Source organism: Ornithorhynchus anatinus, chromosome X5, assembly GCF_004115215.2.
Source record: "Ornithorhynchus anatinus isolate Pmale09 chromosome X5, mOrnAna1.pri.v4, whole genome shotgun sequence".
NCBI lineage: Eukaryota > Metazoa > Chordata > Mammalia > Monotremata > Ornithorhynchidae > Ornithorhynchus > Ornithorhynchus anatinus.
The window spans coordinates 62,606,627-62,633,399 of NC_041753.1; the positions used below are offsets into that span (position 1 = coordinate 62,606,627).

General features: G+C 42.2%; 1 protein-coding gene across 5 annotated transcripts in view; it reads left to right on the forward strand.

The window, feature by feature from the left end:
• Positions 1-26,773, forward strand: part of VPS13A (vacuolar protein sorting 13 homolog A) — a 163,169-nt gene that overhangs the window by 25,349 nt on the left and 111,047 nt on the right. For all 5 annotated transcript variants that reach the window (XR_003756046.2, XR_003756044.2, XM_029056119.2 and 2 more), the window contains exons 5-20: positions 35-136; positions 1,550-1,656; positions 1,826-1,885; positions 3,250-3,309; positions 3,793-3,873; positions 5,964-6,021; positions 7,164-7,291; positions 7,500-7,606; positions 7,781-7,952; positions 11,443-11,505; positions 14,869-14,998; positions 16,399-16,493; positions 17,811-17,953; positions 21,974-22,160; positions 22,254-22,368; positions 24,879-25,018. Coding sequence is in view for 3 of the 5 variants with exons in the window: in XM_029056119.2 (XP_028911952.1) it covers positions 35-136; positions 1,550-1,656; positions 1,826-1,885; positions 3,250-3,309; positions 3,793-3,873; positions 5,964-6,021; positions 7,164-7,291; positions 7,500-7,606; positions 7,781-7,952; positions 11,443-11,505; positions 14,869-14,998; positions 16,399-16,493; positions 17,811-17,953; positions 21,974-22,160; positions 22,254-22,368; positions 24,879-25,018 (1,748 nt within the window). In the remaining 2 variants the exon portion in view is untranslated. The remainder of the gene's footprint in view (positions 1-34; positions 137-1,549; positions 1,657-1,825; positions 1,886-3,249; positions 3,310-3,792; positions 3,874-5,963; positions 6,022-7,163; positions 7,292-7,499; positions 7,607-7,780; positions 7,953-11,442; positions 11,506-14,868; positions 14,999-16,398; positions 16,494-17,810; positions 17,954-21,973; positions 22,161-22,253; positions 22,369-24,878; positions 25,019-26,773) is intronic.

Consider the following 26,773-nt stretch of genomic DNA (forward strand, 5'->3'; position numbering starts at 1 on the left):
ACTTTTCTGGATGTCCTTTCTTTCCTATATATAGGCATAAAATATGATGCTGAAAAAGAAGAGAAACAAATCCAAGAAGCAAGGCAAAGGGAACTAAGTAGAATAGAAGCAGCAAAACAGAAAATGGCTGATAAAGGTAAGAGTCCAACAGAAAATATAAAGAACCCTTGATGTGTTACCAGTAGTTTTCCCCTTTCCCTGACAGTGTTACTTATCTTTGTACTCATACACAGGTTTAAAATGACGTGTGAGCAGTTCATAATGATAATGACGGTATTTGTTAAGCGCTTACTATGTGCCAAGCACTGTTCTAAGCACTGGGGTAGATGCACAGTAATCGAGTTGTCCCACGTGGGGCTCACAGTCTTAATCCCCATTTTACAGATGAGGTAACTGAGGCACAGAGAAGTTAAGTGACTTGCCCAAAGTCACACATCTGATAAGTGGCAAACCCAGGATTGGAACCCATGACCTCTGACATATCAATTCCAGTTTCTAATTTAGAAATGGCCATGCCCTTTCCAATCTTCCCTTCTGAAAAACCCACCTCCTCCAGAAGGTCTTCCCCAAGTACTTCCCACTGCCCTTGGTCATGCCACCCCAAAGCCACCTTTGGCAAGTCTTTATATATTGATGTATGAACTCTATTCTTCTGCCTTTTCCATTCGCTCACTATTGCTGCTTATATCTGTCTTCCCTCCTGTTCCTACTATTGGTATTCAATTTATATCTGTCTTTTTCTCCCGTTAGATTGTACGTTCCTTGAGAGCAGGTACTTGGTCTTTTATAATACTCTTCTAAACTAGTACAGCACTGTGCAGAAATCAATAGTATTAAGCTCTTACTGGGTGCAGAGTACTGTAAACCCTTAAAAGATTACCATTGAGTTAGTAGAGAACAATCCCCACTTTCAAGGAGTACAAAGGAGCTTAATAAATAATAATCATATTTATGGTATTTGTTAAGTGCTTACTACGTGTCAGGCACTGTACTAAGCGTTGGGGTGGATCCAAGCAAATCAAGTTGGACAAAGTCCCTGTCCCGCATAGGGCTCACAGTCTCAATCCCCATTTTACAGATGAGGTAATCGAGGGACAGAGAAATGAAGTGACTTGCCCAAGGCCACACAGCAGACAAGTGGCTGAGCCAGGATTAGAAGCCGTGACTTTCTGACTCCCAGGCCCATGATCTATCTACTATGCCATGCTGCTTCCCCAACTGATAATCTTGGTGCACTCGTGGGCTTAGTGTCATTATTGGTAGTGATAGTAATGCTATTTATCGAGCACTCCCTGAGTTAGACTGAGTGTCTGTTAGACTGAAAGCCCCTTGAAAGCAGGAGTCATGTCTGCACCCTGTGTTATCTTCCCGCAAGGGCTTAGGTACTTAGTGTAAGGAGGTCAGAATAATCATTTGATGGGTGGTGGATATGGCCTGTGAGTTGACTAATTATTATCCGACTGTGCCGGTAAATAGAGACTGTGTAACATGAGGCGGATGTTCGTGAAATGCATTGTTCATACTAATAATATATATTTATAACTTGTAGAAAATCCACAAGAGAAACAGGATACTTTTTTAGAAAAATTAGTCACTCAAATCATCAAAAATCTTCATGTGAAGATCTCCAGCATTCACATCCGCTATGAAGATGATGTAAGTGTTTTTATGTTTATGTGGTGTTTCCTCTGTGTTCTCAAGAAAAATTGAGGTGGTTTTATGCTTGAAACAATAAAGCAGAAGCGTAGACTATGCTAGAAATATATGTGCACAGAGAACAGTAATTTGTTCCCTTTGACAAAATCCCAATTTTTTTTTCCTTTAGGTTACCAATCATGAAAATCCACTGTCATTTGGAATTTCCCTGGAAAATCTCAGTTTGCAGGTACACTGTTTAACAAGAGTAGATTAATAAACCCGTCAGAGGGCAGGGACTGTCTCTATCTCTTACCGATTTGTACATTCCAAGCGCTTAGTACAGTGCCCTGCACATAGTAAGCACTCAATAAATAATATTGAATGAATAAATCTATTTGTTTAATATATCCCAGCCAATTAAAAAAAATCTCTACTCACTAGTTTTCCTGCTTGGAACAGAAATGGATTTAGAAAGGTAGATATCAGAAGCCAAAAATTGGCCAGTGGTTCCGATGACTTTAAAGATGGCAGGGCCGTCACCTTTTAAAGAAATTGAATCCTTGCCGTGCTAGGTTTCACCTCCATCCCCTACTTCTCCCTAATGCATTCCCTCTCCTTCATCCATCTGGACCCACCCCTAATTTGTCCAAGGTGCAGAAGAACTGCCAATTGCACGGCTGTAGAATGTTGTGATGGCCAACTGTTGGTAATCTATTAATGAAATGACAATAAATTTAACAGTTGAGCGTTTGAATGAAAAAAAATAGTCATTTGCAAATAGCTTAAACGTGTGCATCTACGTAAAATGCCCATTACTTTGGGCTAGAGACCAAAAAACAAGTACTTGTGTACATGGCATTCAAAAAGCAGCGTGGCCTAGTGGATAAAGCATGGGCCTGGGGCCAGAGGATCTGGGTTTTAATCCCAGCTCTGCAGCATGGCTTAGTGGAAAGAGCATGGGCTTGGGAGTCAGAGCACAGGCTTGGGAGTCAGAGGATGTGGGTTGTAATCCCAGCTCTTCCACTTATCAGCTGTGTGACTTTGGGTAAGTCACTTCTCTGTGCCTCAGTTACCTCATCTGTAAAATGGGGATTAAGACTGAGCCTCATGTGGGACAACTTGATTACCGTGTATCTACCCCAGTGCTTAGAACAGTGCTTGGCACATAGTAAGTGCTTAACAAAACCATAGTTATTATTTGCCTGCTGTGTGACCTTGGGCAAGTCACTTAACTTCTCTGTGCCTCAGTTTCCTCCACTGCAGAACTGAGATGCGATACTCGTTCTCCCTCCTGCTTAGACAATGAGCCCTGTGTGGGACAGGGATTGTGCCCGACCTGGTTAACTTGAACCTACCCCGGCGCTTAGAACAGTTTTTGATACACAATAAGTGCTTAGGAAATACCATAAAAAAATTTGTTACATTGATGCTTCAGGAAAATGAGGGTAGACTTTACTCAAGTTAAAATTTAGATCAGGGCAGTATGATTGCACCTTTGATGATTACTCTGTGAAATCTGAGGAGTAATGATGTCAAAATGTATAGTTTTTAACTTTTATAAGACTGTTTTGTTTCACTCCAATTTTTAAACCTCTTTCTTTCCCTCTTCAGACAGCAGATCAGAACTGGAATCCATGTTTACATGATGAAGCTGCCAAGTTGTTCTTTAAGGTAAAATTTAGGAATACAGACTTGCTTCATAGCCAAGGAAGGGATGCAGCGTGGTGCAGTGGAAAGAGCACGGGCTTTGGAGTCAGGGCTCATGAGTTCGAATCCCAGCTCTGCCACTTGTCAGCTGTGTGACTGTGGGCAAGTCACTTAACTTCTCTGTGCCTCAGTTCCCTCATCTGTAAAATGGGGATTAAGACTGTGAGCCCCATGTGGGACAGCCTGATTCCCCTGTGTTTACCCCAGCGCTTAGAACAGTGCTCTGCACATAGTAAGCGCTTAACAAATACCAACATTAAAAATGCCGGGATTCTTTTATTTTGGGAAGGGAAAAGAAGACAGAGAAGAAAAAGTAATAATGAGTGATCATTTGATTATTTAAGCAGGATACTTAAAGCCCACGGAAAACTTTGTCTTCATTGAAAACACATGAACATGAAACCATTAGCTAAATTGAAACCTTTTCCTAACCTTTTCTATTCCCAGCTCATTCGACTGGATAACTTTTTTGCCTATTGGAATGTAAAGTCCCCGTTGTTTTACCATGGTGATTATCATAATTCTTTGGTAAGTATATTTTCCTATGAAATGAGCAACAGCACATACCTATTTTGTATTATAAGATTTTTATCAAGTGGCATTGCCTGAATTTAGATTAGCTGTGCATCTAAACCTCTGGCCCCGGCCCGCCCTTTGCTCCCGGCCTGATCTTTTCTCCCGGCTAAACCTGTGCTCCCGTTTAAACCTCTGCCCCCGGCCCGCACTTTGCTCCCGGGCTGATCTTTTCTCCCGGCTAAACCTCCGCTCCGGGTTAAACCTCTGCCCCCCTCCCGCCCTTTGCTCCCGGCCTGATCTTTTCTCCCGGCTAAACCTCTGCTCCCGGTTAAACCTCTGCCGCCGGCCCGCCCTTTTCTCCCGGCCTGATCTTTTCTCCCGGCTAAACCTCTGATCCCGGTTAAACCTCTGGCCCCGGCCCGCCCTTTGCTCCCGGCCTGATCTTTTCTCCTGGCTAAACCTGTGCTCCCGGTTAAACGTCTGCCCCCGGCCCGCCCTTTTCTCCCGGCCTGATCTTTTCTCCCGGCCTGATCTTTTCTCCCGGCTAAACCTCTGCTCCCGGTTAAACCTCTGCCCCCGGTCCGCCCTTTGCTCCTGGCCTGATCTTTTCTCCTCGGCTCTGGCCCTCCCCCTCGGGCCTGGCTGCCGCCACCCCGTTTTGGCTGCCGGCCTCCCCGGGCCAGCTCCCCCGACTCCCCCTGGGCTCCAGCCTTCCTCCCCTTGCCCCACCCGGCTCGGGTACTTCTAGGTGGCTTCTTAACATCCCACCTATTCTTGGATTGGAACCATTTCCTTGGGCTCGAGACAGCTTCTCAGCATTCTAGTTCACCTAAAGGCTGTGGCCTTCCAGCCCAGGCGGTCTTGGGATCTCAGATTCGGGGACTGTAATGATGACAATTATAATCATATTTGTTACTCTGTGTCAAGCACTGGAATAGATACCAGTTAATCAGGTTGGATAGAGCCCCGTCCCACATGGGGCTCACAGTCTAAGTAGGAGGGAAAACAGGTAGTGAATCCTCATTTACAGTGGAGGAACCTGAGGCCCAGAGAAGCGAAGTGACTTGCCCAAGGTCACACAGCAGATAAGTGGGCAGAGCTGGGATGAGAACCCAGGTCCTCTGCCTCCCAGGCCCGGCCTCTTTCCACTTGGCCACTCTGCTTCCCTGTTCTTGTGTACAGCTCCTGTAGAGTTCTCTGCTGTTTAATAATAATAGTAATAATAATAATAAAATTGATGGCATTTGTTAAGCATTTACTATGTGCCAAGCACTGTTCTAAGCGCTGGGGGGAGATACAAGGTAATCAAGTTGTCCCACATGGGGCTCACAGTTTTCACCCCCATTGTCCAGATGAGGTAACTGAGGCAAAGAGAAGTTGAGTCCCAGTTGGGTCCAAGGATGTTCCCCTTTCCCTCCTCCATTGTGAATATGGGTCCTCTCCCAGAAGCACAATGGAAAAAAGAGCAGAACTGATTGCTGATCCAGATGGAGAGCAGCTGAAGTTACTCAGGAGCCCGGAGGACAGGCAAGAAACACATGCTTACAGTACCCGTCAGTCAGTTGCATTTCTCAAGTGCTTACTCTGTGCAGAGCACTGTACTAAGTGCTTGGGAGAGTACAATATAATGAGATAACTGACACATTCTCTGCCCACAGTGAGCTTACAATCTAGAGGGAGTACAGTCCATGGCACACAGGGAGCGCTTTACAAATACCATAGTGATTATTACTGGGTTTTGTAAAAGATTAAGTTCAATTCTCCCTTACTTTAAGAGGCTGTAAATTCAGATTCATATGATTAGGGAGGGGAGGGAGGGACACTGTGTCGAATGGGAACGGAGAGGTGATTGGTGTGTGTTTACAGCACTTGTCTTTGTAGCCTGAAAGGACTGAATTTAGGTGTTCTTCAGAGAAGGGAAAATCAAGATCATTCTTTTCAATGACTATTTTTCTGTTTACCATTACAAAGCTGCTGATCTTCTTGTTAAAAGATTGATTTTTAAAACTTTTGACTGCAGGATGTCCTTTGCACAGCATTATTTTGAAATGTGTAGATATATTGATATTTATTGTAAATTAAAATCATTTTTCTCTGAATAGAAATTGTTAGAGGGTGGCATTGCCAGCAGAAACGTGACTCCAGAAGGCTATGATTTTGGTGAGTAGTAACTGCTTCTTTGCTTTATCTGTGCTTTAATGACTTACCAGAACAAATTTTAAAGGATACAATTAATATCAATGAACTGATTCTTCATTTCCATTTCAAGGTAATTTTATTCTGCTTAGTTCATAGTTTGGGAGACTGGGGAAATAACCTTGTAGATGGTCAAATGGTGATAATAAATCTAGGTCTCTAAGTAGCACATTTTTTGTATGTGGCAGGATGGGGAAAGTGGTTTGAAGTCCCATTACAGATATCCTGATATTTTCAGTGTATATAATTTACCATAGGCTAAAAGCTGAAGTTCTTTATGGGCAGAGAATATGTCTACCAATTTTCCTAAGCTTTTATTACACTGTTGTGCACACAGTAAGCACTCGATAAATATCACTGATTGGTTGATTTCTTCTTTGAAAAGAGTTACCTGGGCTTGGCAATCTGAAGGCAGTGCATTGGAATGCCATACGGTATCTTAATGTAGTTACATTCTCCAGCTACTTTAGCATGGGGATGTGACACTGGGATGTGTTTTGTTACAAATGGACTCTTAAAAAAAAATCATTTTGCATCAGGTTGAACATAATTAGAAATGTATGGTTGCCATGCTCTCTGGAAAAAGCTAAGCATTGCCATAGCTGGAGGCATTTTAAATGATCCCGAGACTTGCTCCAAAGACAGAGATCGGTCGGGACCTTGCTGTTTGAGGTTAACTGAATTATGGTAGCATAGAATTATTATGCTAATGGGAGTATAGAGTCATATTATTGTAATGAGGGGTTTTTTTGGTGTTTAGAGCCTCTTGGTTGGCATTTTGCTGAATTTGTGGTGTTCTTTTGTGATTTAGTTAAGTCACTGCACCCTAGCAAGGTAGCTACAAAGGGAGAGAAAAGAGAACAACCCTCAAAATTAGTTAAAATAACACTGCTGTTTTTGACCAGCTGGTGGCTGTTTAAAAGTCCAGGGTTGTACGGGTGATGAGGATTGGAAATGAGAAAATTAGGTGAGAAGAGGAAAGAGAAAGGTAAAAGCTGAATTCTGAACTCTTGTCTACCTTAAGTGTTTTAGAGGGATGGAGGACCCTAGTAAATTCTGAAATGACTTACTCGTTTCCACAATTTCTTTCGTTTCACGTGTTTTAGTATTTCGTCCTATATCAGCCAAAGCCAAACTTAGAATGAATCCTCGAGCTGAGTCTGATTTTTCTTCACCAAAGATGGATTTGGATGTTAAACTAGATGATATAACCATTGAATTGAATAAGTTACAGGTAACTTTTCAGTTATGACCCACTTTAAGGTGTTGGTTGTCTACATTCTAATAGAATTTTAGATACTTGTAAATTAATTGCAACATATAGTTAATGTCCTCCTTACACTTTTTCTTCAAATACTGTAGTTTTTGAACAATATAGCCTTTCACTGTAAATATAAAACCTATTGTTAGACTCAAGAACTTTCTGGATTTCTCTTCATCAGTACTTCAGTGTCATGGAGCTCCTTGAATCTATTGATATGATGACTCAAAATCTACCGTATAGGAAATACAGACCTGATGTACCCGTGCACAATCATGCCAAGAAATGGTAAAGTAACTTAGTTTTTCTTTCAGCTTTCACTTTAAGGAAATATGACTAGTTGTACGTTCACTGCAGTTTCTGCCCTACCCGGGATGTGGTTAACTGAGTGCGAGCCACTTCAGTTGCCCTAGTTAAGAGAGAGATTGTGTGGTATGTCTCTCTTTTTTTTTTTCCCACTAGGTGGGGATATGCCATAAAAGGTATTCTTGAAGTAAATATCCGGCCTTCCATGCGCATGTGGTCGTGGAAGTACATTCAACAGCACCGACAAAAAGTGAAGAGGTACAAACACCTGTATAAGAAAAAGATATCAAGCAAGAAGCCAGGAGGAGAAATTCTAATCCCTTTGGAGGTCAGTATTTTAAACAATTAGTCATTTGCAAGGGAATTTAAAAGTGGTTCAAATATTTATGGCAACAGATTAGGTTACTGTAGATCCAATACGTAATCAGTTGTACCTAAAAGTACAGTTTTAAATACATCAATTGGGAGATATTTGTTGAAGTTTATGTCTGGTTGCCTATTTAAAGCACATGCTTGGAGCTTAATGCCTCTTTGATCAGCACTACATAATGTATTTCAAAGACATAGTAGGTTTGAAGTATTTTGAAAATGTGCCATAGCATTTTTGTACTATCCTCAAGAGGATATTTGTGTGTTCAAACCAATTCACCTGTTGCATTGAACTTATTACTGTGCAGTATCCATTGGCATTTGATTTGGTTGGCATTCGATGGCGCTGTGTATACTACCCGGAATTGTGAATACGTTGCTGTCTCTGTGTTTCTTTTCCTTCACATTTACTCCACCGTTCTTTCATCCTCATTTTATTTTCTTTACTTGCTTTGCACTCAGTTTCCACTTAGAGTACCATGAAAGCCTCCTTGCATGTTGTAGAACCCCATCTCTTCTTTTTTTGGCCCCTGGATCAGCCTTCCTGGCTCCTGGCTTCCATCTTTTTTTTTTTTTTAAATGACATTTAAGTGCTTCCTATGTCTGCAGACTTTATACTAAGTGCTGGAGTAGATACAAGATCATTATATTGATAGTGGAGAAGCAGTGTTGCCTAGTGGATAGGGCCCAGGCCTGGGAGTCGGAAGGTCCTGGGCTTTTAATTCAGGTTCAGCCACTTGTCTGGTGTGTGACCTTGGGCAAGTCACTTCTCGGTGCCTGTTACCTCATGTGTAAAATGAGGATTAATACTGTGAGCCCCATGTGGGATGTGGATTGTGTCCCACTTGATTATATACCTCAGCTCTTAGTACAGTACCTGGCATGTAGTAAGCACTTAACAAATGCCAGAATTAAAAAAAAAAAAGGTAATCAGGTTGAACTCAGTTCCTGCTCACATCCTGTCCCACGTAGGACTCATAGTCTTAATCCCCGTTTTACAGATGAGGTCACTGAGGCACATAGAAGTGAAGTGACTTGCCCAAAGGTAGAGAGCAGCCACGAGGCAGAACTGGGATTATTCATTTAATCAAATTTATTGAGCGCTTACTGTGTGCAGAGCACTGTACTAAGCACTTGGGAAGTACAATTTGGCAACAGATAGAGACAATCGCTACCCAATAATAGGCTCACAGTCTAGAAGGGGGAGACAGACAACAAAACAAGTAGACAAGCATCACTACCATCAAAATAAATGGAACCATAGATAAATGCACATCATTAATAAAATAGAGCAATAAATATATACTAGTGCTGTGGGGAGGGGAAGGAGGTAGAGCAGAGGGAGGGAGTAGGGGCGATGGGGAGGGGAGTAGGGGTGATGGGGAGGGGAGGAGGAGCAGAGGGAAAGGGAGGGCTCAGTCTGGGAAGGCCTCCTGGAGGAGGTGAGCTCTCAGTAGGGCTTTGATGAAGGGAAGAGAGTTTGGCAGATTTGAGGAGGGAGGGCATCCCAGGTCAGAGGTAGGATGTGGGCCAGGGGTCGAAGGTGGGACAGGCAAGAACGAGGCACATTGAGTTAGTAGCAGAGGAATTGAGTGTGTGGGCTGGGCTGTAGGAGGAGAGAAGGGAGGTGAGGTAGGAGGGGGCAAGGTGATTTAGAGCTTTGAAGCCAAGAGTGAGGAGTTTTTGCTTCAGGCGAAGGTTGATAGGCAACCACTGGAGATTTTTGAGGAGGGGAGTGACATGCCCAGAGCGTTTCTGCAGAAAGATAATCTGGGCAGTGGAGTGAAGTATAGACTGAAGTGGGGAGAGACAAGAGCTAGCTCCTCCAACTCCCACCTGGTTCTGCATTCTCTTTTCTTTGTGGCTCGGTTTCTTTTCCTTTTTCTAGTCTTTTGCTTCTAGCTCAATGTGCCTACCCATATTTCTTATCCATTTTCTATCCTTAAAATCATCTTTAGAAATCATGAAGGGACTCTAGGCTGACTGGCACTTAATGTATAGACAGCCATTTAAAGATGATTAAAGATTAACTTTGGGCTAGGGGGCCAAGATAGTTTTTTCTATGATTTATCCATTTTTAAATGTTGCCACTATGTACTCTGTAAAGGTTTTTAAGCCTCTAATTTTTGAAAGCCTTTGCAGGGAGTTGGATGAAATGGGGACTTGATTTCAAGAAATACATGGAAATTCCAATTTTCCAAATGATTTAAAAATTTATGGCTACTTCTAAGAGGAATAACCAAATTGCATTCTTTCCAATTTAAAACCTCTTCAGACTTTTCTGAAGCAATAGAATTTTCTAGGGCAAGGTTGAGTTGATTTCTTCCAGTTTTAGAATTTGGCCATCATCTCCCAAAGGAAAAACTTTTTTGCTTCCTGGAAAAGAGCAGAAAGCAAGGGCCTGAGTGGTTTGAGGGCTTGAGAAGCAGCATGGCCTAATGGATAGAGCCCAGGCCTGGGAGTCAGAAGCACCTGGGTTCTAATCCCAGCCCCTCTATCTGCTGGGCGATTTTGAACAAATCACTTCATTTCTTTGGGCCTCAGTGACCTTATCTGTAAAATGGGGATTGACTGTGAGCCCCTTGTGAGACAGGGACTGTGTCCAACCTGATTTGCTTGTATCTACCCCAGTGCTTATTACAATGCCTGGCACATAGTAAGCACTTAACCAGTACCACATTTGAGGGGTTCAGCCACTAAATAGCAATTATGATTTCCTGGAACTTATCAAGCTACAAGTCATTAAATTAACACGATGTATATCATACATTTCTCTAGCACTCTGAAGATAGAATAATGCCATACTCTCAGGTTGACAGACTCTTGTTGATTTTTCTCTGAACAAAATTGCGTGTGGCTGAAACGACTGATGCAGTAATGACTGTGGTATTTAAGTGATTTCTGTGTGCCAAGCACTGTACTAAGCGCTGAAGTAGATACAGGTCCCACATGGGGCTCCCAGTGTAAGTAGGAGGGAGAACAGGCATTGAATCCCCATTTTGCAGATGAGGGAACTGAGGCACAGAGAAGTGAAGTGACTGGCCCAAGGTCACAGAGTAGACAAGTGGCGGAGCTGGGATTAGAACCTGGGTGGTCTGCCTCCCAGGCCCGGGGTGGTTCTCCTAGGCCAGACTGATGTGAAGCTGTCAATTCTCTCCATATGGGGCACCTGTGAAACCTGGCGTTTTCTCTGCAGTCAGAGCCCCTGCTAACTCTATTTGTGACCCTGTTTTTGTGACATCCCAGCAGCACAATGTTGTTATTCGGAACGAACCACCCCATCTTTGCTTGCTGCATGCAAACTTGGTCCATCTGCTCTTTTGACTTTCCAGAATTTTTTGAAGTTGTCCTTCACTGTGTCCTTTGAAGAGTTTCTGCTGTCACTCCACTTCAGGTCTTTAATGAAAATGATTTGTCAAGTGATATATCTTCTATTTTCTACTTTCCAGGAATTTGAAAAGACTTTGGATGTCTTCAACATTACTTTGGCAAGGCAGCAAGCAGAAGTTGAGGTAAATCCACATGATTCTTCAAATCTAGCAAAAAAGTCAAAGTTTGGGGGATGGGATACAGTCAGAATTATAGTAATAATAATTGTATTTATCCCTTCAGTTGTGGTGGTGCAAAGGGATGATATCTGGACAAGTTCCAATTGAGTTTTTATTATGATTGAAAGACCCTAAAGGGCTGGGGCTGTGTCTGAATTGCTTGGAGAAGCAGTGTGGCTCAGTGGAAGGAGCCCGGGCTTGGGAGCCAGAGGTCATGGGTTTGAATCCCGGCTCTGCCACCTGTCAGCTGTGTGAAAGTGGGCAAGTCACTTAACTTCTCTGTGCCTCAGTTACCGCATCTGTAAAATGGGGATGAAGACTGTGAGCCTCATGTGGGACAACCTGATTAACCTGTATCTACCCCAGTGCTTAGAACAGTGCTCTGCACATAGTAAGCACTTAACAAATACCAATATTATTATTATTATTATTATTGTACAGTGTTCAGCATAGCACCTCATGCAGGTGGGTACTTGTTAATAATAATCATGGTATCTGTTAAGCCCTTACTGTGTGTCAAGCACTGTACTAAGCGCTGGGGTAGATAAAAGATATTCAGGTCTCACATGGAGCTCACATTCTAAGTAGGAGGGAGAACAGGTATCGAATCCCCCTTCTGCAGATGAGGCGACTAAAGCACAGGGAAGTTTAGCGACTTGCCCAAGGTGTCACAGCAGACAATTGGTAAAGCCAGGATTAGAATTCAGGTTCTCTGACTCCCAGGCCCGTGCTCTTTCCACTAGGACACACTGTTTCTCTTTGTCTCGGTTACACTCAGTTCTGCCACAATGTATATTTGCAGTACACATGTTGACCAGACCAGAATTAGGGAACGTTCACCTGACAGAGTGAGTGTGTTTGGAAACACATGCCACGGAATTGGAAGCGTACATGCCTGGTGCTGGAAGGAATGAGTGTTACATTCCAAGTTTTCCTTAATGTGGGGTTTAGCCAAAACACTGCCTCTGTATTATATGAGAACTGAGTGTTTTTGTGAATTGATTATACAGATATTCGTACAGTATGGTCAGGGTTTTGGCTTTGTACTTCTTGCTGTGTACATTTTGATTATTACCGTGTTTGATAGTACTTCCACCACAGGCAGTATACGAACAGGAAGGAAGGGAAGGAAAGAAACTCAATTTCAAATCGATTATATTCACTGAGCACTTACTGTGCGCAAAGCACTGTACTGATTGCTTGAAAAATGTTGGGCTTTTTTTTATTGCCAGGCACTGTACTAAGTGCTGGGGTAGGTTGGTTGCCCATCAACCTCCACTCCAAACAAAAACTCCTCACTCTAGGCTTCAAGGCTCTGCATCACCTTGCCCCTTCCTACCTCTCCTCCCTTCTCTCTTTCTACCGCCCACTCCGCACGCTCCGCTCTTCTGCCGCCCACCTCCTCACCGTCCCTTGGTCTCGCCTATCCCGCCGTCGACCACTGGGCCACATCCTCCCGCGGTCCTGGAACGCCCTCCCTCCTCACCTCCACCAAACTGATTCTCTTCCCCTCTTCAAAACCCTACTTAAAACTCACCTCCTCCGAGAGACCTTCCCTGACTGAGCTCCTCTTCTCCCTCTACTCCCTCTACCACCCCCCCTTCACCTCTCCGCAGCTAAACCCTCTTTTCCCCCTTTCCCTCTGCTCCTCCCCCTCTCCCTTCCCATCCCCTCAGCACTGTACTCGTCCGCTCAACTGTATATATTTCCATTACCCTATTTATTTTGTTAATGAATTGTACATTGTCTCGATTCTATTTAGTTGCCATTGTTTTTACGAGATGTTCTTCCCCTTGACTCTATTTATTGCCATTGTTCTTGTCTGTCCGTCTCCCCCGATTAGACTGTAAGCCCGTTAAACGGCAGGGACTGTCTCTATCTGTTGCTGACTTGTTCATTCCAAGTGCTTAGTACAGTGCTCTGCACATAGTAAGCGCTCAATAAATACTATTGAATGAATACAAGGTTGTCAGGGTGGACACAATCCCTTTCCCTCATGGGGCTCAAAGTCTTAACCCCCATTTTACAGATGAAATAAGTGAGGCACAGAGACATGAAGTGACTTGCCCAAGGCCACACAGCAGGCAAGTGTTGGAGCTGGGATTAGAACCCAGTTCCTTCTGACTCCCAGTCCCATGCTCTTTCCACTAGACCCAGCTGTTTTAGGCAGTCTGGGAAAAAAACAACCCTACCTCTAATTACCTTGGATATTTAGAAGATAAGTGGTTCCTGATGATGATTATGATGTATTTTGTATTTTTAAACTTGGAATCTTGATCTCAATAATCCATTTCCATTTTTCCAGAGAAAAGTATAGGATATGATATATGGGAGGACTTTTTTATGGTGTTTAAGCACTTACTATATGTTGAGCACTGGGATAGATACAAGTGTATAAGGGAGGACACAGTTCCTGTCCTACATGGGGCTCACAGTCTAAATTGGAGGGAGGAGGGTTTAATCCCCAATTTGCAGATAAGGTAATTGAGGCTCAGAGAAATTAAATGACATGCCCAAAGTCACACAGCAAGCAATTTTTATATTGCCTCTTTTTTAAAAGGGAAATTTTAATGTTATGGAATAATAATACTCTGGCTCTATATTTTCTCCAAAGAGAAATTCTGGAAAGAAAAGTATAGGAGTATAAGTAACTGTCAGTTGGAGGGACAGTATTTTTCAACAGACAGCAACAAATGAAGTGGCTTGGCCATTGGCGTATTTAGTAATTGTGGATTAACCAGTGATTATTTAAGAAAGGCATGATGATGTCTTTCTTTTGTGAAGCAAGTCCACACTCACAAATGAAAATGTTATTTTCATTTCTATCTGTAAATTATTTTCTATCTTTCTCCTCTCCTTGACTCTTTAGTGCCTTAGGGGGAGGGATTATGTCTTCTGAATCTATTGTTCTCAGTGCTCTGCATGCAGGTACTCAATGCTGATGATGGATTCTTGCTAAAACCTGTTTTAAATAGGAAAACATGATTATACTTATGGTATTATGCAAATTAATGACTGAATGTATTGAATACATATAGAAAATATAAAGAAGAGGAAGAAAAAATGACTATAGGAGGATATAGTAATTCAAAAAGTGGATAATTTCTTCCCTGGCTTTTGGAGCCAGGAAAGTGGACAGCAGTCTACACCTCTTTATTTTCTGTGGTTCACTGAATGTGTTTTTATGGCGATTGTAAATTTATACACTAGTTGCATTCATCATGTGCCCAACCTTATTGGCCTGGGAGATTAGATGTATATACTTCTTTGCCTACCAACTGCAGAACCATGTGATATACTTATAAAATAACATTTAATATATCCTAGGTAAAGAAATCTGGATTCAGGGTACACAAACTTGTTTCAGAATATTCAGATGAAAATTCCAGAGGCTGGTTCAGTTGGATATGGGATTGGACAGGTCCTTCTGAGGCGAGACCAGAAGTTAGAACTGGAAGTAAGTTCATTTTGCTTATTCTAATGCTTTTAATAGTATGCATATATGAAAGGAAAATTTGGTTATATCACAGTGAACTTTTATAAAACAAAACAAAAAATCCCAGACCAACTTCCTTTCTTTCATTGTTGCTTTTTGGTAGTGTTTAACATAAAAATTTTCTTCGTATTTTCCTCACTGCTCTTTATAATAATACATTGTTTATATCATTTGTCTGAGTAAAAGCTGTATTTATTGGGATGGTCAATAAATACCATTAATAGATTGTATCACCCTGTCACTAAGTCACTGCATTAATGTTTCATCCTTCAACTTTTTCACTGAAGAGCTCTTTTCATCGAAATAACAATGTTTTCATTCCCTAGTCATGTCAACCTAACAGCCACCGTGATTTACTTTATGTACCGAGTCCTATCCTCAGCATTTATGGACATGTGTAATTTTTTGGTCTATTCAGTTATTTGGTTATTTCATCCTAACTTATTTGTATTCCTTCCTGTTAGAGCATCGTTCTTCTTCCTGCTATTGTAAATTTTTTTTTGTTTGTTTATCTACCCCATTAGATTGTCACCTTCTTGAGGGCAGGTAATGTGTCTTCTGTTGTTCTCTCCCAAGTGTTTAGCAGCCTAGGCAGTTTCTGTCCTCTGATTCCGTCTGAGGCTGTAGATGTGCCAACCACGAGTGTCAACTCTCAGTTCTGAGAATGGGGATGAACTGAAAGGCAGAGAATTGATGGGGTGGGAAGTTGCGGGGGGGTGACCTTTGAGGGAATTGGGGAGGAAAAGTAAGGGAAGAGAAAACATGGGGATGGGGAGGAAATAAGGTAGATGGGGGGAAAAAGAGGAGTAGGGGGAGGAAGAGGAAGGAAAAAATACCAACTGGTGTTTTTTCTCCTTTTTGGATCCGCATTGGGGTTAGGCATAGGTGGCTGTCTCTGCTGGGTACCCTTTGAGGAGGGCCTGTCTTCCCACCTATCTTTTCCCCACTCGGGTGGCCCTTCTGATCCACTAGGAAAGAGGTGGAGCTGGATGCCCTAGGCTCCATCTGCTGCCATTGTGACTCCACCTCTACTCCCTTTATGGCTCCCAAGGGCTGGGGCAGACTAGCTGTGGCCCCCGTCGTTGTCACGGAGTTGACACCTATGGTGCCCACTATTGAAAACTGGACCCCAGTTGATCCTTGCCTCAGTCCCCTTAATCTATATTTTCAAAATAGTTCAGAAAGGACAAGCATTCATATAGCTGTTTTTAACATAACCTTTGCCACTTTTCTAGTGACGTACTGCAAAAGAAAGTTTTGGACTTATTACATCTTTGAAGAGATATTGCCTTCATTTCAGATGGTTAAATTGTGCATGAACTTTTTGTGGTTTTTGAAAATAAGCACATTCTCTGTGTCAGGTCTTGAGGAATTGATGACACCTGAAGAAAAGGCTAAATTATATGCAGCAATTGGGTATAGTGAAACAGCTGTTGATCCTTCATTGCCAAAATCAGTACGTAAGAATGTTTCACAAATGCTTCTCTTGGAAATTTGCCAATTGTTGGACTCTGTGATTGTGTGTGGAATCCTTTCTTCTGTTTTTCTCTTGTATCTATTCTAATTATGTGCAATTATTCTAATTCTTATTATTACATCTTTGCACATACAGGCATTTCTTGTACCATTGCAGTAGTTAGGTTCCTGTAAACCTCCATGTTCACCAAAACTCGGGTTGTCAACAATTGTTTCAATGGGAAATAAGAAGCCAGGGCAGAGATGGTTTGAAAACACTTGAAACATGGCTTTCATTACACTTGATGAAATGCAAGAAGGTTGTGGGAGATGAAATGAGCTACTTCACTCCTTTCTCTGGCATTTCTCTGACACTCGATACTTAATCAGTGGTCACTTACACCTTAGGGAACCCAATCGGCATTGCCTAAAAATCAATTTCTCGTAAACGGCGAATTCCAGTTGATTCCTGTTGCAGTATTAATGAGGGATTGATAACAAGGTTTCCATGTGAGTCTGCAAATTGCTTTAAACAGCATTTATAACCATTCACAGCCAGGTGGTGGTGATGATGGCATTTCTGAAGTGCTTACTATGTGCTAAGCACTGGGGTAGATACAGTGTTGTGTCTTTGTCCCATGTAGGGCTCAGAATGTATCTCTTCATTTTATAGATGAGGGAATTGAGGCCCAGAGGTCAAGTGCCTTACCCAGGGTGCCACTGTAGACCAGTGGCAGAATTGGGACTGGTCGCTAGGGCTTCTGATTCCCAGTCCTACTCTTTCCACTGTCATGCTTTACATTCCTCTATTCTTCCCTCATGGTTGATGCAGATAATGTGAAGAGAATAGCCCTGGTGGCATAAAACCACTTGGATTTTTTCTTGCAAATGTTTAATATGTGTTGCCACAGCTAGAATGGATGACCAGAATTCAAGCCATTCCTGCCAAATTGGTATAATGTGAATAAATCTTGAGTAGATCATATTGGCTTGTGTGGCTCTATAGGTCGTAAAGCCTCTTCTTGGACCTAGCTGCTCCTTTTTGGCAGTGGGAGGAGCTAATAATTGTTATGGCTTTGTCACCACTCGCTTCCTGGAACCCCTAAATTGAAAATAATAAAGGAGTATATATTCCTCCGACTTGCTAGTGTCTTGAAGAATCTATATCTCCAAAATAAATAATAGTTGCCACTTGCATACTGTCACATGATGATTGAGAGGACTGAGATGTTGATAAATTGGATTATACTGCTTGAAAAGGTATTTGATCTAGTAGCGATACTTTGTAATATAATGCAATACACATCTCTTTGTCTAGTACGAATCCATGAAGTTAGTTGTCACCTTGCAAAGCATGTCCATTTGTATACGGGAAAAGCAGAACAAACCTGAGTTGATAAGATTTGTACTAGGAGAAATGAACACGGAAATAGTACAGCGGCCGGGAGCCCAATCAATCAGGTGAGTAGTATTATCAAGTGCCGTCGAGTTGTTCCCTATTCATAGTGACTCTATGGATATAATTTCTCCAGAACCTCCTGTCTTCTGTCATAATCCGTAACCTTTGAGTACCAGGTGAGTACCATTTTATAATATTCTATCTTCTTAATCATTTCATGCCAAGTACAGAACGTTCACCACAGGTCTAATAATAATAATAGCAATCGTGGTATTTGTCAAGTGCTTACGTGCCAGGCACTGTACTAGGTGCTGGGGTGGATACAAGCAAATTGTGTTGACCACAGTCCCTGTCCCACATGGGGCTCACAGTCTTAATCTCCATTTTCCAGCTGAGGTAATTGCATAAGGCTCAAATGTTTGGGGAAGTGAAGTTTTCTTTGGAAAGGATCATTTCTATCCTGTTTGTTTTTGAGACCATCTTGAGTCGGTAGACAAAGCAAGCTTGGGGGGGCATACATCCAATATTTGGTATTTTTTGAGCGTTTACAGTACACAGAGCGCTGTACTAAGTGCTTGGGAGAGTACACTATAACACAGTTGGTAGATATGTTCCCTGCTCACAAGGAGCTTCCATTTACCCTAGAAATTCAGATAGGATGACAGTGTGTCCAATTGATGCAGACTATTTACAGCTTCCACCCTCCCAGCTTTGTGTCCTCACCCTGCTCTCTGCCTGAAGGTCAGGGCAATCTCTAGAGTATGGGTGAGTCAGGGTGGGAGCCCAGGCTACTTGCGACAATCTGGCAGTGTTTGCCATTTTGTGGACTTGCAAAATAATGAGAAGGCAAACAAGAAAACTCACCCATCCACTTGAGCTCAACCTAGTTGGTTTGAGTCCTACACTGATGAATTCCATCTAAAAACATGAAATAAGGCTGCTGAGGTTTATAATATTAATGGCGGTGGGCTCTCTTGGCGACTCCCAGTCCCGTGCTCTTTGCACTGGACCGCACTGCCTCTTGGTGGTGAAACATCCTGGATCCCCAAACTTTCTTCAACTGCCATTCCATCTGACTTGTATAAGGAATGTTCACAGTTGGAAACCAGTGGTCCACATTGAAAAGCAAACCTGTTGATTGCATGTATCATGCATCCAAAATATTTCTCTTGTTTAGAAGATGTTACTTAAAGGAAGGGCAGCGAAACATCTCATCTAACCTCCAGTGGTTGCCCATCCATCTCCGCATCAAACAGGAACTCCTCACCGTCGGCTCTAAAACGTTCAATCAGCTTGCCCCCTTGTACCTTATCACTGATTTCCTACAACTCCAACTTTTACTGCACTGTGATCTTGTCTCTCTCGCTGCTGATCCCTTGCTCACGTCCTTCCTCTGGCCTGGAAATTCCCTCCCCGTCTATATATGGCAGACCATCACTCTTCCCCACCTTAAAAGCCGTATTAAGGTAACAACTTCTCCAAGAGGCCTTCCTGATTAAGCTCTCTTTACCCCTATTTACTGTCCCTCACTTGTTGCCTATGCACCTGGATCTGTACCCTTGAAGCACTTGATATTCACTACACCCTCAGCCCCACAGCACTTATGTACATATCTGTAATTTATTTATCTTAATGTCTGTCCCCTCCTCTAGATTGTGAGCTCTTTATGGGCAAGGATTGAGTTTACCAACTCTATTGTATTGTGATTTCTCAAATGCTTAATACAGTGTTCTGCACACAGTGAGTGCTCACTGAATGATTGGATTACAGTCATTTTATTGCTATTCTTTATGCGAACCAGGGGTATACTTTATTCTTTCAAAAAATACATTTTAAGCAATTATTTTCTGCTTGCTCTTGTGCTGATTGCCATGCAGAGTTCTCAGTAAGGACTGTGCCTTCTAGAAGCTTCTGTTTTTTGCCATTCTTTTGATTTCAGTCCTCTCCAGTAGAATTCAAGAAGGGAGTGGCTCTCTTGGTGCGTAAGCTTCATAAGGAAAGCGAGACAGGGAAGCTAAAAAAAACAGCGCTAACGTCAAACACAACAATACAAAAAAGGAATGATGAGTTTCTGGGTGCACAAGGTTCCTGGGACTGTGGATCCCACATCGGCCTTTACAGCCACATGGGCGCTCTTGGGTGAAGTCTGTTTTCAGCGTGGTTGTCTTCGACTCCAAGGGACACCATGCTTTGATAAACCTGAGGGGAAGGTGTGTCAAACCCCATGAATTCACCATTAGCAGTGTAACCTTCGACTCTGAAGGCCACTGGTATTTATTGAATGCTTACTATGTGCAGACAACCATACTCAGCACTCGGGAGAGTACGATACAACAGAGTTGGCAGATGTAATCTTCCAGCAGCTAGAGCATAATTGATTCCTTTTAACCATTGATTGATGTCTGGATCAAAAAGGGCACACCATTGTATTTTCATGGTTGAAGTGCCCAAGAGATTCAGACACACTCATGAGGCTGAGGCTCACAGTCTGCAGCATTTTGAACCCCAGAGGACAACTTTTTCTACTACTCTGTAAGTTCACAAATCTAGATGGGCGTGCAGGCAGGCACACGTACACATGCATAATAAAGGATAGCTTTCTTCATCCCTATTATGGAGTTTGCTCTTTGGCTTTCTTTGAAATCGAGCTTTTTGATAATATGAAATGCTAGCCCTTTAGGGCAACTTTTTTACTTGTCCATCAAAAATACTTTCAAAGCATTTTCTGTATATATCTCTGTTTAACCTTACTCGGATAGTCATCTTTCAGTCGAAGAAGACGCTACTGATGGTGAAATTCATTTATGTGTCCACATGGGTCTGAAAAGGCCAGTGCGGAAACCCTTGTCCCATCTAGATTGTGCCCACAAAGCGTCTTTCATTTGTTGTGATGTACTGTTCATTTTTGGCAGCGCCTGGAGTTCTTTTCTCTTTTTCCTCCTCTTCTCTTGTTCCTTCCAAAGGGTTTCTCATAAAGAGCACTCCCTTCTTGTTGGCAGTGGGCCACGCAGGTCTGTCCTTGGCAATTGGCAGTTGAGAAGCAGCATGGCCTAGAAAAGAGAGCACGGTCCTGGAAGTCAGAAGGGCCTGGGTTCCAATTCCAGCTCCACCACTTGTCCGCTGGGTGACCATGGGCAAATCACTTCTCTGGGCCTCAGTTACTTCATCTGTAAAATGGGGATTAAGACTCTCAGCCCCATGTGGAGCCTGGACTGTGGCCAACCTGGTTAACTTGTATCTACTCCAGCGCTTAGGACAGTGCCTGGCACATAGTAAGCGCTTAACATTAAGCGCTTATTTATATTGATGTCTGTCTCTCCCTCTAGACTGTAAGCTCATTATGAGCAGGGAATGTGTCTGTTTATTGTTACATTGTACTTCCCCAAGTTTAGTAGAGTGCTCTGCACTAGGTAAGCGCTCGATTGAATGAATGAACAAATGCCATTCAAAAAAAGAAATGACTCCCAGTTTTCAGTTGGGTTGCAGCATTGTCTGAGGCTCTATTGTACTGTGTCCTAAAAATGTTTCCTCTGCCCTCCGTGTTTTCAGTTTCTCCATTTCAGATCTCCGTACAGAAATTGTTTGGGTATCGTACTGTCATTCAGTCTTTTCACATGTCTCAGCATAGCTGTGTTAAAGTGTTAGCTGTAATTCGTCCCACTGGTGAAGCAGCATGGCTAAGTGGAAAGAGCACGGGCTTGGGAGTCAGAGGACGCGGGTTGTAATCCCAGCTCCAGCACTTGTCTGCTGTGTGATCTTGGGCAAGCCACTTAATTTCTCTGTAATTCAGTTCCCTCATCTGTAAAATGGCGATAAAGACTGTGAGTTCCACGTGGGACAACCTGATTACCTTGTATCTACCCCAGTGCTTAGAACAGTCTTGGCACATAGTAAGCGCCTAACAAATACCATCATCCTTATTATTATTAATAAATCTTTCTCTATATTTAGTAAAATGGATAGCAGGAAGTAATAGTTGTGGGAAACTTTTTTCCTCAAATCTTTATCGCTATTACTATATAGTAAGAAGTTTGTAAAATTCGATTAGGTTCTGATTTGTAATGTTATTTGTTTTCACACAGATTTGGAGCCATAATTGACTCATTTAAAGTTATTGGCCAGTCAAATAAAAATGAATGCCCACTTCTTTCTTCAATGGGAGAATCGTCTTCCCTCTTGACAATTTTTTTTGAGACCAATCCGTTAGATGGAACCTGTGATCAGAAGTGTAGAGTGGAAGCTCAGCCTATGGAAATTATATATGATGCAGTAAGTAAAATAATTTGTTAGCTATTTTATTTTCTAAATCTTTGTATTGTCATACACATGTGCCCTAAATTAGAGTTGGTTGTGTTTTAACAGATGACAGTGAACAGTTTAATAGAATTTTTCCGACCCCCGAAAAAAGTACATTTGTCCCAGTTAACTTCAGTGACTCTGATGAAACTTGAAGAATTTCGTGAGAAGACTGCAGCAGGTGAATGCCAAAGACATATAGTGAATTGATTACGTACTGGTTTAAATCTTTAGGTTGCACCTTATTCACTGTATTTGGATGTTGATAATAACATTTTGCAATGACTAATGTTTTTATTCCATTTTTCTAGGCAGAATAAGCTCAGTGACAACAAACTAGATTTTTAGCTTTTGACATGAGCATCTTGACAAGGCACATCTTCATCTCACTTAAAAGAAAGATGCATAAGATTTTTTTAGTGAACCAGAGATCTCTCTCTCTCTCTCTCTCTCGATATATCTATATAGAGAGATTTGTGCATAATAATTTTTCTTTTTTTCTTTATTTAAAGGGTATTTAAGTGCTTACTCTGTGCCAGGGACTGTTCTAAGCGCTGGGGTGGATACACGCTAATAAAGGTTGGACATGGTCCACACCCCATGTGAGGCTCACAGTCGTAATCCTCATTTTACAGATGAGGTAACTGAGGCACAGAAAAATTACGTGACTTACCAAGGTCACACAGCAGACAAGTGGTGGAGCCGAGATTAGAACTCAGGTCCTCTGACTCCCCACCTGTGCTTTTCCCACCAGGCCACGCTGCTTCTCTTTCCCTTTCTTCCACCCTATCTTTTGCCCATTTGGCTCTCTATGGAGCCAATTGAAAATTTTTGCAAAGATGCCCTTTGTCATAAACTGTAGTAGTTGGTGGAACTTTTAGTAAAAATCAAAGAATCAATAAATGGTATTTACTGAGCACTTCCTGTGTGCAAAGCACTCTACTAAGCACTTGGGAGAGTACACTGCAACAGAGTTGGCAGACATTCCCTGCCCACAGTGAGCTTACAGGCTAGAAGGGGATACATACATTAATATAAATATGTAATTTATACTTTATAATATCTGTGTAATATATAATATATACAATATACACATACAATATATATTGTATGTATATACAATATATACAATGTACAATATATCTGTGTAATATATAATCTGTGTAATTCAAACTGGACAATTAAGAAGCCACGGGGTAGCAAGAAGTAGTTTGCTGTGCAACCGTGGACCTAGGCCGTGCTTGGGGAAGGGTTTTCTCTGGCTTGCCCCTTTGGTCCCTATAAGGTGGGGGAGGCTTCAATCCTGGCAAGTGTGGCATGTGAAGGGAGGACTTACAAAGGCATGCACATCCCTGAGCACTTCTGAGATTGCCTGCCCCAGCAGCCTAGAGGGGCAACTGCACATTTGTGACATACCATCCCAGAAGCAAAGTTGGGCCTGGCCAGGCTTGTGATATTACCCACCACCCCGCTCCACCTTCATGCTCCAGGGCTTATTTTGAGCTAGGCTAGGCCCCAGGATTTCAGCTTGACTAGTGATAAAAGGCCCCGGTAGTTTCAAGATCTCAGCAACTGTCTTTTTAGGTTGAAACACAAACATACTGAATAATAATAATGATGGTATCTGTTAAGCGCTTACTATGTGCCAGGCACTGTGCTTAGCGCTGCAGTGGATGCAAGCAAATCGAATTGGAAACAGACCCTGTCCCACGTGGGGCTCACTGTCTCAATCCCCATTTTACAGATGAGGGAACTGGGACACCAAGAAGTGAAGTGACTTTTCTGTCTCCTCTAGACTGTGAGCTTGTTGTGGGCAGGAATATGTCTGTTTGTTGTTATGTTGTAAGTGTTCAGTACAGTGCTCTGCACTCAGTAAACACGATTGAATGAATCCATGAATGAAAGGTCACACAGCAGACAACTGGCGGAAACGGGATAAGGACCCATGACCTTCTGACTCCCAGTCCCGCTATGTTATCCGCTACGCCATGCCATGGTACTCTAGACTGCAAGCTTATTATGGGCAGGGAATGGGTCTGTTACAGTATTGTACTCTCCCAAGTGCTTTGGACAGTGCTCTGCACACAGTAAGCACTCAATAAAGATGATTGATGTCGCATATTTCGTAGAAGATTGTCATTACAGATTACCATCATTTTATTACTGTTTTTTATTTAAACCGACAGTGAATTTTCTTTGTCTTCAAAAAAGAAATTTTGAGCCATACTTTTGTGCTCAGTTCTTTGCTAATTGATCTGCAGGGTCCTCAGTAAGGCAGGCCTATGCCTTCCATAAGTTTCTGTTTGTTGCTCTCCTTTCTATTTCAGTCCTCTCCATTAGAATGCATATTCAGTAATAGTCACAAAACGTAAAGCAGTTTTTTAGTCAGTATTGACTTTGGTGTATTTAGATTTAAAAAATACCCTTTAGGTATCTTATAACTTGGGCATAAGCAATGGAAAAACATGTGTTCCTATAAACGTTGTAGTAAACTTCAGTTAAAATATTTTCAGTCTTACACCTCCATTGTAGCAGTGTTTTAAATGAACTCTTTTGTCATAAGCAGGATTTTTCTTTTAAGTATTTTAAATTTAACATCATCAAATTTTGGTAGTCAAATCCAATAGCTTCTAGAATTCTGTCAATTAATGAAAACTGTTGATTGTAAGCCTATTCATTCTTATTTTGAAGGAGTGTTGTACGTCATTGAAACTCAGAAAGTTCTTGATCTCAAAATTGATTTGAAGGCTTCATACATTATCATCCCACAGCATGGCTCCTTAAATCAAGAGTCATCAAATATACTTCTTTTGGATCTTGGTCATCTAAAGGTATAGTTTATAATAAAGCACTTGCTAGATGGTTTTACTGTGGTTTTAGTTGGCAGTTTACTATCATGATTTTATTGCAGTGTACTGAATTTAATTCTCTTCGCATCAGGGTAATAATAATAATGATGGTATTTGTTAAGCGCTTACTATGTGCAAAGCGCTCTTCTAGGCACTGGGGGGGAAATACAAAGTGATCACGTTGTCCCATGTGGGACTTACAGTCTTAATCCCCCTTTTACAGATGAGGTAACTGAGGCACAGAGAAGTTAAGTGACTTGCTCAAAGTCACATAGCTGACAAGTGGCGGAGCTGGGATTAGAACCCCTGACCTCTGACTCCCAAGCCAATGCTCTTCCACTGAGCCACGCTGCTTCTCTGCACGCACTCCCTTGATGTATCGATTGATCAGTGGTATTGAGCGTTGACTGTGTGCAGAGCACTGTACTAAGTGCTTAGCACTGTACTGCAGATGGGACACGGGTTTCCTGCCTGGAATTTGTTGCTCCAGTTGTTTTCTCTGCAAGAGTTCAAGTGGTCTGTGTTGGGGTAGGCTGGGCCTGGAGGTGCCTAGCTGGGTCTAGCTATATTTGAATATCATGGAATCACAGAAATAAGAGGAAATTGTAAGTAATCTGATCCAGCTCCCTGTCGTCAAGCAAATGAACCTTGAAGTCATTCAAGAAAGATGGCTTCTGTTCTTTTTTTTTTTAAAAAAAAAAAGCTCTGGGAAAGGTGATCCCGGCAGTCCAACGTGGTACTATTCCTTGTTCCACTCTCGGTTTGGTCCTTGGTGGACTTGGTGGACTTGGAAAACAACTGGTCAGCATCCTTCTCCAAAGAGCCCATTTATAAAGAGTATGCTCCCATTTTTAATTAGTGTAAATAATATCGATGGCCCAACAAGGTATATAATCCAGGGGGACAATAATAATAATTATAATGATTGTGGTGTTTGTTAAACGCTTACAATGTGTCCAGCACTGAAATAAGCACTGGGGTAGATCAGGTTGGACACAGTCCATGTCCCACATGGGCCTTTCAGTCTTAATCCCCATTTTTCAGGTGAAAGAACTGAGGCCCAGAGAAGTAAAGTGACTTGCCATGGTCACTCAGCAGACAAGTGGCCAAGTCAGGATTAGAACTCAGGTCCTTCGGACTTCCATGCCTGTGCTCTCTCCACTAGGCCAAACAAGTCATAATGTAGCACTAAATGAGCTGCACACCTGTTGAACAGCAGTTCGTTCGAAGAAGGCTTTTGAAGGAGGTGACCTCAGAGCTGGGCTTGGAATGGCAGGAGGAATGAGCCTTGTAGCTGCCAAGTTGGAGGCTGTTTCAAATTATACTTTTTGTGAGCGCCCTAATAAAGAGCAATTCCTTTTTTTAGGGCTTGAAAAGTACTGTTACTAATAATGATTATAATAATAATAATATTTGTTAAGCACATTCTGTGTTCCAAACATTGTACTAGGTTCTGGGGGAGATTCTAGATAGCCAGAATGGACACAGTCACTGTCCCACAGGGGGCTCATGGTCTAAGAGGGAAGTAGAATGGGTATTCCACCCTCATTTTATAGATGAGGAAACTGAGGCACAGAGAAGTTAAGCAATTGGCTCAAGGTCACCCAGCGGGAAAATGGCAGAGTTGGGATTAGAACCCAGGTCCTGTGACTCTTAGGACTGTGCGCTTTCCATTAGGCTGTGCTGCCCCTCAATTTACTGTTGAAAATTGTTCATTGGCAGTTGGGTAAACATTCC